General features: G+C 40.2%; 2 protein-coding genes across 2 annotated transcripts in view; both read left to right on the forward strand.

Annotated features, from left to right (window-relative positions):
* Positions 1–5,001, forward strand: part of myt1a (myelin transcription factor 1a) — an 18,823-nt gene extending 13,822 nt beyond the window's left edge. Inside the window, 5 exon segments of the mRNA XM_062540311.1 lie at positions 1,487–1,708; positions 2,168–2,259; positions 2,521–2,624; positions 3,056–3,199; positions 3,680–5,001. Of these exon segments, the coding sequence (XP_062396295.1) occupies positions 1,487–1,708; positions 2,168–2,259; positions 2,521–2,624; positions 3,056–3,199; positions 3,680–3,823 (706 nt within the window). The 3' untranslated portion in view covers positions 3,824–5,001.
* An 812-nt stretch (positions 5,002–5,813) lies between these two features.
* On the forward strand, positions 5,814–16,797 carry pcmtd2a (protein-L-isoaspartate (D-aspartate) O-methyltransferase domain containing 2a). The gene is made up of 6 exons (XM_062540316.1): positions 5,814–5,942; positions 7,396–7,731; positions 8,186–8,288; positions 8,646–8,817; positions 9,403–9,526; positions 14,524–16,797. Exons 2-6 carry the CDS (start codon positions 7,425–7,427, stop codon positions 15,030–15,032), a joined length of 1,215 nt encoding a protein of 404 aa, XP_062396300.1. The 5' UTR covers positions 5,814–5,942; positions 7,396–7,424; the 3' UTR covers positions 15,033–16,797.
* Positions 16,798–16,803: the final 6 nt, after the last annotated feature.

Below are 16,803 nucleotides of genomic sequence, written 5' to 3' on the forward strand. Positions count from 1 at the left end.
CTGAACTGAAGTACGTTTGCTGTGTTCTAATGCATCTTCAGCTTCTCCTCCTGCTCCACTGCACTGCACTGCACTGCCCTGTGTGCCCCCTCACTGACCACAACTGACCACTGCACTTGAACTCTCACTCCTTTCACCCTTGATACGCTGCTATTCACTTCCCTTTGTGAATGCACACCCATAGTTGATCTGGATGAGAGCATATTTTGTAGTTTGATGATAGGCTACATGCATAAAAGGCTCTTTAGGTAGCTCGTTTATTTCCGCGGTGGAGCCAGGTGTGTTTGAACCTGACGCTATTGTTGATGTAATTAGTGTCTGCATGGACCCGCTTGGTTCTTGCATCTAAAGAAGGATTTGTGTGTGTGTTCAAATTGTTGCTATTGGGCAAACAAGATAATCAGTGCTGGAGATGCAAGGAGCATAATATTGAAGATGCCGCAACACAGTTAACGCTCCACCGGAAATAAATGAGTTACCTGAAGAGCCTTTTATGCATGTAGCCTTTAGCCTAACATATTGTGGGCTTGTTACCAGACTTGTACTGTATATTTGATTTTGCTAATTCGGTTTGGATCCAATGAGTGGAAGCTACTCTTCTACGGATCTGCATAGCATAAAGTAGTAGTTTAATGAATATAAACAGCACATGAATATAATGCATAAATATCACATTAAGGCAATGTCTCAGTCTCCCGGATGTGGCTGTCATTGATTTGGTTTAAGTGTGTGTGTATGTGCACTCTAACTCTGAACTTATTGACCTCTTTAGATGTCCTACGCCAGGCTGTGACGGATCTGGACACATCACAGGGAACTACGCCTCTCACAGAAGGTAACCTTATGGCTCTCGTGTTGCTTGCTCATACACTCAAATGCCTCTCTGGACATTAATGAATCACTTGTTCAGACACACAATAATGAACATGTTCTTCTCTTCTCCTTTGGCAGTTTATCTGGATGCCCTCGTGCCAAAAAGGGAGGAGTGAAAACCACCCCCACAAAGGATGACAAAGAGGACTCTGAACTCTTAAAGTAAGACCCGAGCGCAGCTCAAATGAGCTTCAGTGTGATTATGCCAACTCTAAATAGCCTCTCTCCACGTGCCGTTAATTAACCATCACTAAACAGCTCATAAAATGTTACCTATTTATTTTTTTGTTGTTTTGTTTCATCATTTTGAACAGTGCTGCTGAAATATTTTGGTTAAATATATAAATGATAAATATATATATATTTTTGTTGTTGCATTGACCTGCATTGTCAGTTTTATTAGAGATACAGTGTTCGATTCATAGAGTATTTGGGGTGGTGGTAGCGTAGTGGCCCTTGTAACATAACTCTGAGTCGCCTTGGATAAAAGCTAAATGAATAAATGTAAACTGTATTGAAGTGTGTGTATTTAGCTGTGTGCATGTTTTCTCCTCAGTCCTCTTCCCACTGCCAGTGCAAGTGCCACCCAAATCAACCCGTCTCTCCTTTCCAGATGCCCAGTGCCAGGCTGCGACAGCATGGGCCACATCAGCGGGAAGTACGCCACTCACCGCAGCGCCTACGGGTGCCCACTGGCTGCCAAGCGCCAGAAGGAGGGTATGCTGAACGGCACCCCCTTCTCCTGGAAGGCCTTCAAGACAGAGGGCCCCACCTGCCCCACGCCGGGATGTGATGGATCGGGCCACGCCAATGGCAGCTTCCTCACCCACCGCAGGTAAATATTCATAGACCATACACATGCATTTATATTTAGAATATTTTCATATTTATTATTTATATATTTACTTCTCTGTAGGCAAGACTGTCGATGTATGTGAAGTGGTAGCAATACATTTACTGGACCTATACATATATGTATATATATATATATATACCTTAGAACTAGTGTTCAGGAATAAATTTGAAATAAACACACCACAGAGACTCGAGGAGGGAGGCAGAGAAAATTTAGATCAGCAGGCCCAACTCAAAGCCCTGAGCCATAAGTGTTCCGTGTAAGTAGCGTAAAACAGGGTTGGTTTCGTAACTCCAGAGTGGGTCAGGAAAAGTTCTTTGCTGTGGTGGAGCGGTGAAGTGGAAGCTGTGCATCTGCCGCTGGGTGATGTAACTCTGAGGAGTGATTTCAGCAGGTCATGCCACAAAACTGATGCATTTTCCCCCCCTTTACCTGCAGTTTATCGGGCTGTCCCAGGGCATCGGCCAATAAGAAGAGGGGCAAGCTACCTGGAGATGAGTACATCAGCAAGAAATTCAGAGCCAGTGATGGTAAGACCAATACAATATCAATATTTATATCAATACATTTTAAAAAAAGAACACATACCATGAGATTAATGAGACAATGTGCCTTTAATTTGGCTTATGTTTGACAAAATAATGCTAAAGATATGTTTATGTGGTTAAAAAAGAAAAACAATTGTGATTTTGAAATGATTGATTGCATGCTGTGCCACAGTTATTAGTGTATTTTGTTGGTTACCCTGTAGTATGTGTTTATTCATAATCTTTATCGTTTGTCTCTTTCAGTCCTGGATAATGACGAGGACATAAAGCAGCTGAACAAAGAGATTAATGAACTTAGTGAGTCCAACTCAGAGATGGAGAATGACATGGCCAACCTGCACACACAGGTCAGTCCCCTCACCTGAGTAACCCCCCCTCACCTGAGTAATCTCCCTCACCTGAGTAATCTCTCTCCTGATCATATAGGATTCATGCTTTTATTAGTGTGTTTTCCATGAAGAATTTGAGTAATTTGAGCTTATTGTTAGCTCCTGTGATACAAAGCAGTAATATTAAGCTGTGAATATAATCAATTTCTCTTATTGCAGGTTTGTATATTTGATTTAATTTATTTCACTCAACTCCACATAATATGTTAATATTATTATGTTTGTAAGTGTGTGAACTAGCAGACAGTCGCACTCTAAGGAACATCATGTTGCAGCTCTCTCGATGACTCAGAGCGATGCAGTAGCTCAGTGACTCAGTGATAGCAATGGTCGACTCGAGACGTCATGTTGATGCTACTGCTGGGCTAACCCATCCGAGTTCTCCCCAGATTTCCTCCATGGAGAAGAACCTGAAGAGCATGGAGGAGGAGAACAAGCTGATCGAGGAGAGGAACGAGGCTCTCTTCGTGGAGCTGTCTGGCCTCAGCCAGGCCCTCATCCGCAGTCTGGCCAACATCCGGATTCCACATATGGTGAGTCGGACAGGCAGGCCGAAGAGTCAGTAGAAGAGTCAAACAGTGTGTGTGTGTGTGTGTGTGTGTGTGTGTGTGTGTGTGTGTGTGTGTGTGTGTGTGTGTGTGTGTGTGTGTGTGTGTGTGTGTGTGTTTTTGTGTGTGTGTTTTGTCTGTGTGTGTGTGTGTGCGTTGAGTTGATGGCATGCATGCACACAAATATAATGTCCTCCATCAGTCCATCACACACACACACCACACACACACTTTCATGGCAGCTCAAACCCCACATTAAGGGAATAAAGCCCTAACTGCAGTGTTAAAAAAACATTAGCTGCTATGCTGACCTCAGATAGCCTATCAGTAGAAACTGTGTGCGCTTATAAAGCAAAAATAAAGTTCATGTTCACCCATAGTGAGGAGAAACACACAATGACAGCCACCTTCACCAGCCACCATGTCTCACAACTTTTGTTCCCCCACTTTTGTTTCTGTATTCAGAAAGAGCCGATGACGGAACAGAACTTTGATTCCTACGTGGACACCCTTACGCACATGTTTACCAACAAGGAGTGCTACCAGAACCCAGAAAACCGAGCCCTGTTGGAGTCCATCAACCAGGCTGTGAAGGGCATCGAGGTGTAAAGTGGAAGGCTGAAAAGGAGGCTGAACAATCGGGGAAAAGTTGAGGTGAACGAGCTACCACAAGTACGGGAAGGGACAGAAGAAAGCAACAGATCTGTGCTGTGTTCACCACGACTAAAAAACTAAAAAAAAGAAAAACAAAAAGAAAGAAACTGTGAATTGGTATTCAGGTCTGATATATGTACGTTATGTAGATGGCCCTTCGTGTAAAAGAGAAACTGATGCTTATTTTTCAAATAAGGACCAAAATTCAATGATGCTGCTTTCTCAAAAAAAGTGTGATTTTGGAGCCCCCTCTCCTTATGGACAGACTTGACCTTAACAAATGACGCTGATTCTTGAACCCACTACCTGTTTGACTTTTAGAACAACAATCGACCCTGGCCTGCCTTGCTTACTCTCCTCAGCGCATGCAGGTTGTCAGGAGCAACAAATTATATGTGTGTGTGTGTGTGTGTGTGTGTGTGTGTTTGTGTGTATGGATATTGGTGGGCGTGAATCTCTGTGTGTGTGCGAGCGCCTGTGTGTGTATGTGTGTATGTGTGTTTGTGTGTGAGTGTGTGTGAGTGTGTGTGCATGTGTTGCAATCTAGGGACATGCCGAATGACCCCCCTTTCTAAATTGCTATTAAAACAGACTTAGAATGCAGCACTGCAGAGCCCTATGTGTCTTGTACAATAATACTGTTGTCCCATAGTTAGTGTAAAGGCATTCCATCTAGTAATATTTATAGTATTTATGAGCATAGACGTTGCACTTATATGAATAGTTTGTAGTGTCATTATTATTATCATGAAATGAATATTTGGATTGATGATCTGAGATGTAAGTTTAATATTATTTATCAATGTTATGTGATTGTTTTCCCTATTTATTCATTAATGTCTATTTATTGTCTTTAATTTATTATTTTATTTTTTTTACCGAACAAAATGCTACACACGCCGTTTTTATCTGTCAGTGAGAAGAAAGCAATTGTCCTCTGTCGTGATGTTTCAAAGGAGACAATATTTTAAAGTATTAACAATAAATTGTTTTATATATCTTTCTATTTATTTTAAAGAACGGGATTTTTAATCTCCTTTTTTAAGTGCAAATATTTTGTAACTAACAGCTTTTGATATTCTTTTTTAAAGGTTTTTTCTTTATTTAATCAGTTATGTTTTCCATAAAGTATTTTTCACACCCTCCACAATGATGTGGGATAAATAGATATTATGTATTTATTATTTATTTAATATTTAAGAACAAAAATGAATGGAAATCTTGTTGCATATTTATTTTGTAAATGTTGTGTGCTAGTGATTGCTACATATGAATAGTCTTTGCCCATCTGTTGATATTGAAATAAAAGGGAATTCTATTGCCTACATCAGCGTAATGACTGTTAATTACAATTCATAGTTACATGGTAATTATGCTTCAGAAGTTGTGAACAAAATAAATGGGCCTACATTATGTGCGTGCACATGCTGTCATAGAATAAGCTATAGGCCTATGGAATTACAAACAAGTGACAATTCACTATCATGAAGATTCAGTCCTAAAATAAGAAATTAGACCAAAAAGAGAGCATCTAGGCCTAATGACGATGTATTATGATGACATCTACTGGATGATCTGGGTAAGACTGGAAGAAGAATGCACCCGAAAAAAGCATCTATGCGAACCAATAAATAATTATTTCATATTTCAGGGTATTTTAGGCGCAGACACCAAACGGCAGAGTGTTATGACGCTGTCGTTGTGTATTGGCTAACATCAGCACCAAAGTAAAACAGAATGATGGTTTAACATGCATGACGAAAAGTTTTGAATTTAAATTATTCACGTTTTTTAATGAATCCCTTGTATTTTTGGTCGTGCGAAATTACGTAAATGGTTTTGTGAAATTTCACGAAAAAAAGAAGAATTTTAGAAATGAAAGAAAAAAGAAACTACAGTCCCGAGTGTTTTTGTCCGTGACGTCAGTGTCAGCTGGTCAATGTTTACATGTAGCATTGTACCCACTTGCATTGAATGTTTATGGGTAGGAAATCTAAGGAAAAGAAAAGCTAGAAGGTGATCCCCACGCACACTGTCTAGCCTACACAACGTTGACAAAGCGTCAACGCATAAGGTATGACTACAATCTAGCCTTAAACGCTTGTGTTGCTCGTGACTATTTTCTTTGTTTGACACGGTGATCATAATTTACCTGTTATTTTTGGACAACTGTCCATATCGTCGACCAGACGAATGCTTTGTAAAGCTTGACAAAGGCCGCCTGCACAACTGTATTAGCCTTTATCAGCGGTGCCCTACTTTAGTAACCCTTTGTAAGATGACATTTTGCGGACGAAAGTGGGTTGGGTATTAAGCTACCTCAACTAACCGGTAGACAATATCCAAATTTAACCTGTCTGACTTGTGCAAATCATGTTTTAGCTGATCTGTGTCAAGTGTGGGCTTGTTTGTGGGCACTGTGTGCAGCGTACAAGAGAAACAAAACAAGTTTAGTTACACAATGGCTTGTTTTTCAATGGCGCAGCTGCATTTTGAGTCTGCGTTGATTGGTGGGAAATATTTCTCAGTTCTGCAGTTCCTGAGGTAGCGTCTCTGGGGAAGTTTGCCCTTCCAAGCTCAGCTGCACCACCGTCTGGATATCAGTAGAACTGCTTAAAACAAGTTCAATTCGATGTGTTGCATTTTTTAATAGCGATGAATATTGCACTAAGGTCTCTTACCCAGCGTGTTCATCATCATATTTTTCTCTCTGTCTCCTTCAATGCGTCGGGCGGCCGATGAAAGAGCCGCTCCCTCTCTCCCTCTCTACTGATGTATTATTAAAATGAGCATATTGTTTATTCATGCTTATTCACATTTAATTGCATGTATGAAAGAATATCCACCGCTGTTCAAATATAACAAGCTGTTGTAGGCTATTTTATTTTGATATTCAATATTTAATTAAGTTTGATATTTGATAATAAAGCACAGCGAAAATCTATGTTATGGTCGACGCCTGCAACAGGTGTGCACAACAAATTCTATATGTCATAGGAGTAGGCCTAGTCTAATTGCAGATGTTACAGCCAATGTGTTTTATTTCGTGAACTCAGCTCATTAAGTATGGAATTTAATGAGATTAATACGGTCATTATATCACTCATTTGTAAAATATCTTTAAAAAAAAATAGGCTTCAAAACGACTACTTCAATAAAGAATATTTTGACACCATCACTTTTTAATGAACCACATCCAATAATTGCTGGTTCAATCACTGCAAAAATGTGCTCTCTCTCCTTGCATTATAAAAGACAGGCAGAATTAAAAACAGTGTGCTAGTCTGACTACCTGTCCCTTTCAACTCTCTTTAACAGACAAAGACCATGTATCCACTATCTTGTGGCCTATTACTGCAGCTGGGCTAGAGCAAAGAATAGCTAGCTATCAACATGACATCCTAATTCACCCAAAGAAAATGTACTGTATGAGTCACTCCTTAAAAAAAAAAAAAAGTCAGCTGTGAGTCACTGTGAATAAAGTAACCTATAAGTGAACAGATATATTTGTTAAAATACTGTTGCAGCATCCAGATACCCTTCTCCCAGACACACGATGGGTGGGGCTGTGAGTGCTGGGGAGGACAACGACGAGCTGATCGACAACCTGAAGGAGGCCCAGTACATCCGCTCGGAGCTGGTGGAGGAGGCCTTCCGGGCTATCGACCGCGCCGACTACTACCTGGAGGAGTTCCGCGATAGTGCCTACAAGGACCTGGCCTGGAGGCATGGGAACATCCACCTGTCGGCGCCCTGCATCTACTCGGAGGTGATGGAGGCCCTGGACCTGCAGCCGGGCCTGTCCTTCCTGAACCTGGGCAGCGGCACGGGCTACCTGAGCACCATGGTGGGCCTCATCCTAGGTGAGATTCTGACTGTCTCTCCTCTGTGCCGTAATTTCAGGAAGATTAATAACAAACAATTTGTTTTTAGTAAAACAAATTGGGCCTGCTATTGATATTACACAGCTATTACTTGTGGGTTGAACAAAAGTTCCCATTTGAAGTAAGTATTGAGTATCATCAGTGTGTTACTCTGTAAATAAATGTATAGTTTTATGATTTTAAAATCATTTGAATATAAGCATATAAATGAGGCGAATTTTTTCAAAATGGGCATATCATGTGGATGATCTGTGGAAAGAAATATGAATCTAACATTTCATCTCCAAATGGTCTATGCATTTAGAACCATCTTGCATCAATCAAATACTGGGATCAATCAATTCTTCTGCCACTGTAATTGGCTAGATTGTAGCTATATTAATGTATTGAATGTGTACAGAAATCCATGATTTATCTGTTATCTGTTTACCAGGTCCATTTGGAGTGAACCACGGGGTGGAACTGCATTCAGATGTGATTGAGTACGCCTATCAAAAACTTGAGTTCTTTATTAAAACTAGTGACAGCTTTGACAGGTGTGTACATGTTTCATATTTCTGATAGTATACTTGAGTTCCTCATTATAACCACTGACAGCTAGTCTACAGTGTCTACATTCCACATATGACCATATGTGAAGCCATTATATATTTCTGATAGTAACCATCAGATAGAGGGGGAGATTGATGTGCTGTAGCTGCTGCATCTTATTGTCTTAACATCATTATGCAGATAGAAATACCTTTGAGGATTAGTTTTTATTTCCTCAAAGATTGAGATGTGACAGTTAATATCCAACATTTATCATAAACATATTTGGCCTCGACTGCACTGGAGGATAAGGTATTAGAGAGCAGACACAATCGCTAATCAGATGACTGGTGTGCTTCCAGGTTTGAGTTTTGTGAGCCCTCGTTTGTGGTTGGGAATTGTCTGGAGATTGCACCTGAGTCCCGGCAGTATGACAGAGTGTACTGTGGAGCCGGAGTGCAGAAGGAGCACGAGGACTACATGAAGAACCTGCTCAAAGTGGGAGGGATCCTGGTTCTGCCTCTGGAGGAGAAGGTACCACTGGGCCTGCCACACACACTCATAAACTGGTGACCAGATGTCCCGAGACCAAAACTGGGGACATAATCCCAAAAAAAGCAGGGACATTTTCAGTTTGACTCAATCTGATTGAAATACATTCAAGTTGTATCTTAAAAAACAGAGACATAGGTAGTTTTTCAGTATTTTTCCGGGGACAGGCAACCAAAAACGGGGACTGTCCCTTGAAACCGGAGACGTCTGGTCACCTTATCATAAACACAACACATCAGTGGTGTAGTGTATGTGATATGCAGGTCTATGCAGCATACCTAAAAGCATCACAATTTCACTATAACCACTTTAAATATCCAAGGATGTGTATCAACATACATTTGTGACAGAATTTTGAGAATTCTTGTTCAATAAGTCAGCCCTCTTCCACCTGTCTCTCCCTGGGCACTACAGGATACCTAAACAATATCACAACATTCCTACTACAGCAAACTAGACTACACCACTGCCACACACCAATCTCTATCTCCCTCTCTCTCACACACACAATATTGTTTGAGGACATTTCCAGATCAAACAAAAATGTTTTTCCCCTTCTGCTGTCAGCTAACCAAGATCACCAGGACAGGCTACAACTCTTGGGATACTAAGAAGATTATTGCTGTGTCCTTTGCCCCACTCGTCCTGCCAAAACACAACCAAAATGGAAAACCCAGGGCAGTGCCTTTACGTGAGTACTATAACTTAGATTTATATTTACTGTTATTTTTCACTGTAAACAACCTTGGGTAAATAAAATGTTTTGTTATTATTATTATTACTACATTGTAATCAAGTTTGAAATGAAAATTGCACAAGATCAATGTCTGAATTGTCTCACACTCAGATGCCAGATCCTATCTCCTATCTCTGTTAGTCAGTGGTCAGTAGCTAGGTGTCGTGAAGATCTTAAGTAATGTTCATTGTTGCCTAGAGAACATAGGCATTGATGAAATGGATCCCTTCATATCAAAAGGGGTCTTATTTGGAGATATGTATGGATATGAGTGCTATTTTGTCCTCTACACTGTTCTAAAATGGCCTCCATCAGTGAGTGAAGTGTTGAAGTAGATATGTGGTTCTCTCCATCAGTAAGTGAAGTGTTAAAGCAGATATGTTGTTCTCTCCATCAGTGAGTGAAGTGTTGAAGTAGATATGTGGTTCTCTCCATCAGTAAGTGAAGTGTTAAAGCAGATATGTTGTTCTCTCCATCAGTGAGTGAAGTGTTGAAGTAGATATGTGGTTCTCTCCATCAGTGAATCAAGTGTTAAACAGGCTTGTGCACAATTCCGAATTTTAGAATTTGCCTCCATTCAATTCATGAGTTGGAATTTGAATTGAATTGGCCCCACCCCACAGGAAGTTGAATTTGAATTGGAATTGGAATGACAGGAAGTGGAATTCAATTCATGGCAATTCAAAACAAATTCACATGTCACATAACAGGAAGAATGTGTTGAATCTCACATACATTCAGTTCAGGGAAAATTACATTGGAAATGTAATTGATTACTGTTTTCAATTATAAATTGTGTGTTTGTTGAGATCATATCTGACATTTTGTGAAACTTAATGGTTAAACACTGCAAAAAAGGGTGTCTAAAAACAAGATAAAAACACTAAATCTGAGGTAAAAGGTACTCAAAACAAGTGAAATGTTCTGTCCATGCAGCAAGATAATTTCAATTGACAAGATTTTGTGAATTAAGATAAATAAAAAAATCTAGCAATAAGCATGTCTACAGAGGTATTTGGAAACTTAACATAAGCTGAAATTGCTGTTTTTAAGATTACTTATAAATATAATTTTTACATCCCCAAAATAAGTAAGATATACTTAATATAAGCATAAAATGCTGGTTGTAAAATTAGGTTACTTAAATAGCCTCAGATTATATTCCTTTTGTTTTGGAAGAATATTTTCTGGACGTTTTGCCTTTATTCAGATAGGATAATGAAGATAGACAGGAAGCGGGTAGGTGTGTGAAAGAGTTGGGGACAGATTCGGATTTGACCGCAGGTGAGATTCGAACCGGGTCCCCGTGGGTAGTTGGACAAGTACAAGGTACTAATGCTGTAACCTGTTGCGCCACAGTACCACAGCTTGTGGCAGGTCTAGATTACGTATATTTAAAGTTGTTACATAAGTTGTTATAAGCATAAACTGCTGTTTCAAAATGATATCTTAAATCTTAAATGTCATCTTAAATTAAGTCAAATTTTCTTGTCACTTAAAACAAGCTTTATTTTGATGAGAATTTGAGGGAGAGATGTAAAAGATCTCATTTTAACAGTATTTACCTCATTTTAAGATTTCATGCCTATTTGAGACAAAAAAAAGATGTGCTTGATTTATTAAGATAGTGTAAAGTTGAACACTTCAAACAATATAAATGATCTAACACTTCTAATCTATTTTTTTCATCTTGATAAGAATCAAATAATTTGCAGCGTACCCTTATATTATGTATATGAATTGATTTGAATTTCATTGAATTTCAATTCTACTTCCCTTAATTCAAATTCGAATTGTAATTCTGCAACCTGTTTTTGACCTCAATTCAAATTCAATTCAAACTCAAGAATTGAATTGGAATTTAGGAGTCATTCTCAATTCAATTCTGAATTTTGCACAAGCCTGGTTCATAGTTCCTCATACTTATCACATATACAAAGTATGAGCCGATTTGGCCGACCCCCTTCTTCCCACCTCTGCCTGGTTTTCTCATGCAATGACTCTTAACACTTGATTCACTGATGGAGAGAACCACATATCTACTTTAACACTTCACTCACTGATGGAGAGAACCACATCTACTTTAACACCAGGCTTGTGCAAAATTCAGAATTGAATTGAGAATGACTCCTAAATTCCAATTCAATTCTTGAGTTTGAATTGAATTAATTTGACTTAATTTAAGATGACATTTAAGATTTAAGATATCATTTTAAAACAGCAGTTTATGCTTATAACAACTTATGTAACAACTTTAAATATACGTAATCTAGACCTGCCACAAGCTGTGGTACTGTGGCGCAACAGGTTACAGCATTAGTACCTTGTAGTTGTCCAACTACCCACGTGGACCCGGTTCGAATCTCATCTGCGGTCAAATCCGAATCTCTCCCCAACTCTTTCACACACCTACCCGCTTCCTGTCTATCTTCATTATCCTATCTGAATAAAGGCAAAAAGTCCAGAAAATATTCTTCCAAAACAAAAGGAATATAATCTGAGGCTATTTAAGTAACCTAATTTTACAACCAGCATTTTATGCTTATATTAAGTATATTTTACTTATTTTGGGGATGTAAAAAATATATTTATAAGTAATCTTAAAAACAGCAATTTCAGCTTATGTTAAGTTTCCAAATACCTCTGTAGACATGCTTATTGCTAGATTTTTTTTATTTATCTTAATTCACAAAATCTTGTCAATTGAAATTATCTTGCTGCATGGACAGAACATTTCACTTGTTTTGAGTACCTTTTACCTCAGATTTAGTGTTTTTATCTTGTTTTTAGACACCCTTTTTTGCAGTGTTTAACCATTAAGTTTCACAAAATGTCAGATATGATCTCAACAAACACACAATTTATAATTGAAAACAGTAATCAATTACATTTCCAATGTAATTTTCCCTGAACTGAATGTATGTGAGATTCAACACATTCTTCCTGTTATGTGACATGTGAATTTGTTTTGAATTGCCATGAATTGAATTCCAATTCCTGTCATTCCAATTCCAATTCAAATTCAACTTCCTGTGGGGTGGGGCCAATTCAATTCAAATTCCAACTCACGAATTGAATGGAGGCAAATTCTAAAATTCGGAATTGTGCACAAGCCTGCTATGAACAGCCATATACTTAAAACCCTCCAGCTGTTTTTTGTTATGGAGTTCTGGGACCCCTCTCAGAGACCCTCAAAAATCCAACAATTCATGGATGAAAATGACTGAAATTGCCATTTCTACCCTGATTATCCTGATAAAGATATGAACATAAGCTTTATATTTCCATAGAGCCTAGGTAGCATAGTTTTAAAGACCAAAAGGTGCACCGAGGGGTTATCTACACCACTGAAAGCAGAATGTCCCCCCCTCTAAATTTCGGTCATTTTTAAGAAGCATTATCTCGTATTCGCAGTGGCTTTGGTGGATGGTTTTACTGTTGCTGGAGAAAGGAACATCTTCTGATTCAAAAAGAATTTGTCGTGTTTTGGCCTATGATAAACCATATTCAGATCGCCATCACATGGCCATACCATGGCATTACATCACAAACAGATTTAATGCCAGATGTTTGCGATGTAATGGCATGGTATGGCCACTCGGTGACGATCTGAATAGTCTAGTTTCAAATGTATGACAACCAAGAGCATCAATGCATGCAGAGGTCTGCACTCTTTGAGTGCTTTTCTAGTTAATTAAAACTTTCTTTAACAATTTGTCATACAGTGACACAAAAATTGACCATAAATTACCCTATAGTGAGATATTATTACCTGGTTTATTATACTCCAAAATCCGAAAAAATACCGGAAAGACCCTCCTGGCACGGCGCACATTATGTGTGGCCCAATTAGACGACCATTGTTTTTGAATCAGAAGATGTTCCTCTGTCCAGCAACAGTAAAACCATCCACCAAAGCCACTGCGAATGTGAGATAATGCCTCCTAAAAATGACCAATTTTAGAGGGATGAAAATTCTGCTTTCAGTGGTGCAGATAACCCCCTAGTGCACCTTTTGGTCTTTAAAACTATTCTACCTAAGCTCTATGGAAACATAAAGCTCGTGTTCATATCTTTATCAGGATAATCAGGGTAGAAATGGCAATTTCAGTCATTTTCATCCATGAATTGTTGGATTTTTGAGGGTCTCTGAGAGGGGTCCCAGAACTCCATAACAAAAAACAGCTGGAGGGTTTTAAGTATATGGCTGTTCATAGTTCCACATACTTATCACATATACAAAGTATGAGCCGATTTGGCCGACCCCCTTCTTCCCACCTCCTGCTTGTTCTGCCTGGTTTTCTCGTGCAATGACTTAAAGTAGATGTTGTTCTCTCCATCAGTAAGTGAAGTGTTAAAGTAGATATGTGGTTCTCTCCATCAGTGAATCAAATGTTAAAGTAGATATGTGGTTCTCTCCATCTGTGAATCAAGTGTTAAAGTAGATGTTGTTCTCTCCATCAGTAAGTGAAGTGTTAAAGTAGACATGTGGTTCTCTCCATCAGTGAATCAAATGTTAAAGTAGATATGTGGTTCTCTCCATCAGTGAATCAAGTGTTAAAGTAGATGTGGTTCTCTCCATCAGTGAGTGAAGTGTTAAAGTAGATATGTGGTTCTCTCCATCAGTGAATCAAGTGTTAAAGTAGATGTTGTTCTCTCCATCAGTAAGTGAAGTGTTAAAGTAGACATGTGGTTCTCTCCATCAGTGAATCAAATGTTAAAGTAGATATGTGGTTCTCTCCATCAGTGAATCAAGTGTTAAAGTAGATGTGGTTCTCTCCATCAGTGAGTGAAGTGTTAAAGTAGATATGTGGTTCTCTCCATCAGTGAATCAAGTGTTAAAGTAGATGTTGTTCTCTCCATCAGTAAGTGAAGTGTTAAAGCAGATATGTTCTCTCCATCAGTGAGTGAAGTGTTAAATACTATAATATGTGGTTCTCGGTTCTCCGCAGCCCCCATGTTTGAGGTGCGCAGCCTGCAGGACCTGTCCCGCATCACCATCCGCCACCTGCTGAAGAAGAGCCTCTCGGGGACGTGGCCCCCGCCGCGCCGTGCGGCCGGTGGAAGGGCCGGCTCCCGGCACAAACGCCGACGCGACCACCGCGACGCCACCTCGCTGCTCACCAACCGCTACGTCTTCATGACCCGCCTCATCCCCGGACCCATGGACGACAACAACAACCAGTCCGGGAGCGACGAGGACGAGGACGAGGACGAAGACGAGGAGGGCGACGAGAACATCTGCCGGGCCGTGTGCGAGCGCGTGCAGGACAACGAGGAGGCGGCGGCCGCCGCGGCCTTGGAGGAGGAGGAAGAGGAAGAGGAGGAGGACGAGGTCGGGAGGAGGGAGGGCAGCGTCCTGCTCATGGAGACTCAGGTGAACCCGCTGAGGGAGAAGATCCTCAGCCTGCCTCTGCCCGAGCCACTGAAGATGTACCTGCTCCACTACAGAGAGAAGTAGGACAGCAGGGGCTGGAACGCTCAAGAAAAACCTCCTCTCCTCGCACCCCTTTACCCCACCCGACTCCTCCCATTCCCCTCCTGACGGTGCCTGGAAGCTACGCGAGCCGTTTTTTGACGTGTCCCCTCCTACCCACCCTTTCTCACGCTTGGAGGAGACGTGACTCTTTTCAGACTTACTGAATGAGAAGCAGGCAGTCGACTGGACTGCATCTTCATCCAGTGCATCTCTGAGGAAAGCATCTTGATTCTGAACTGTCATGGAGTGGCCTTGGTGGGGGGGAAGAGTGAAAGACCTGATGCTGAATTGAGTATTTACATCCTGTTCATTATTATTTTTGAGTCAGAAAAATAACGTTTGAAGTGCACCACTCCGTATTCCCTTCAAACTGGTTGGAATCCACACAGTTCAGAATATATAAATATACTGTATAGCCACACCCCAAAATACCAAGTAAAAAGCCTATCAGGGCTCTACACTTCTCTGCTAAAAACACCCCCAACCCATTGCAGCTGAGAGAACATCCATCAATGAGAAGGCAAGATTACACTGGACAGTGAACATGTCATGTTGTGTATTTAAGAACTTCTGTCCCGCTGCAACCAGTCACCACTTATCCCAGCTATGTGGACGATCTACGACTACTGTAGTATCCAACACCATTCCCTCTCGACTGCTAGGGGGACCCTGGAAATGTTTGACCGTATTGAATGAACTACATCTCTTACATTTGTTTCAATCTGGAGCAGCAAAACAAATCCAAATCTCAGTGTTATTATAATCTTGAATAGCCTGAAGTAAACAGGGAGTTGGAACTTGTTATCTGTGCCCCTTTTCTGTGGGTAAATGCTTTGTATGAAGGCAGTCCTATCTTGAGCATCTTCTATGACATCTGACATGTAGAACAGGGTCTTTGCAGTTTGTCTTTGTATGAGGATGGGATGAAATCAGGATGTCCAATCAACTAAATATCAAGTTTTATCAAGGTTTAAGTTATGTCTTTGTTTACTGGAGCAATTTGTCGAGTATGATCAAATATTGCAGATAACAGCTGAGGGAAGGTACAGTACGACTCTGAACTACTTACAATTAGGGCGTCATTTCATCTGACCTTCTAAATGAGTCACAGCATCACTTGGCATCTGCAACTATCTGCAAACATTTGTAAAACCCGTGAAAGCTTTTTGTTGTACCCTCTAGAAATTTTTCTAATTTTCCACTTTTTAGGTGAGACCTTTACCTCCACATTGCTCTGTAGTATTTTGTTCAGGGGTCCTTGTCCCAGATATATATATAGCTATATATAAATAATAATAATAAAAACATGGCTGGCTGAAATCGCTTCATATCATTCTGATATTTCAGCAGCCAAGATTACAGAGCAAAAAAAAAATGGAGGATTTGTGCTTCAACTGAAGTTGGTAGCAATGATGCACTGTTAATGCAGCAGTGAGGTCATGTACAGACGACGCGCCCCCACCCACCCCCTTCTTCACTCTTTTTGGTGCAATCTTCTTTCAAATTGTATCTGTGCCAAAACGTAGCCAGCACTAGAGGACTCGAACGATGCATTGTGATGTCATTCTGTAACCATGTATTTGAAGATTGTCAACTCTGTCTGTTTAAAGATCTTTAATGTACGGCAGGGTTGTCAAGGGCGTACTGACGAAGAGGGCGAAAAACAAACAACAACAAAAAAAAATATATGAGAATGAGCTGTACTCTAGTGCTGTTGATGTCAAATAAACTTTGAAGTGAAATTAAACTGCAT

This window comes from Sardina pilchardus, chromosome 7, assembly GCF_963854185.1.
Source record: "Sardina pilchardus chromosome 7, fSarPil1.1, whole genome shotgun sequence".
Taxonomy (NCBI): domain Eukaryota; kingdom Metazoa; phylum Chordata; class Actinopteri; order Clupeiformes; family Clupeidae; genus Sardina; species Sardina pilchardus.

What these genes read in the sequence shown, in the direction of transcription:
- pcmtd2a (XM_062540316.1), top strand. Translation starts at nt 7,425, where the DNA reads ATGGGTGGGGCTGTGAGTGCTGGGGAGGACAACGACGAGCTGATCGAC. An exon ending in CATGGTGGGCCTCATCCTAG is followed by an intron (nt 7,732 to 8,185) that starts GTGAGATTCTGA and finishes TCTGTTTACCAG; the next exon opens with GTCCATTTGGAGTGAACCAC. An exon ending in TTCTGCCTCTGGAGGAGAAG is followed by an intron (nt 8,818 to 9,402) that starts GTACCACTGGGC and finishes TTCTGCTGTCAG; the next exon opens with CTAACCAAGATCACCAGGAC.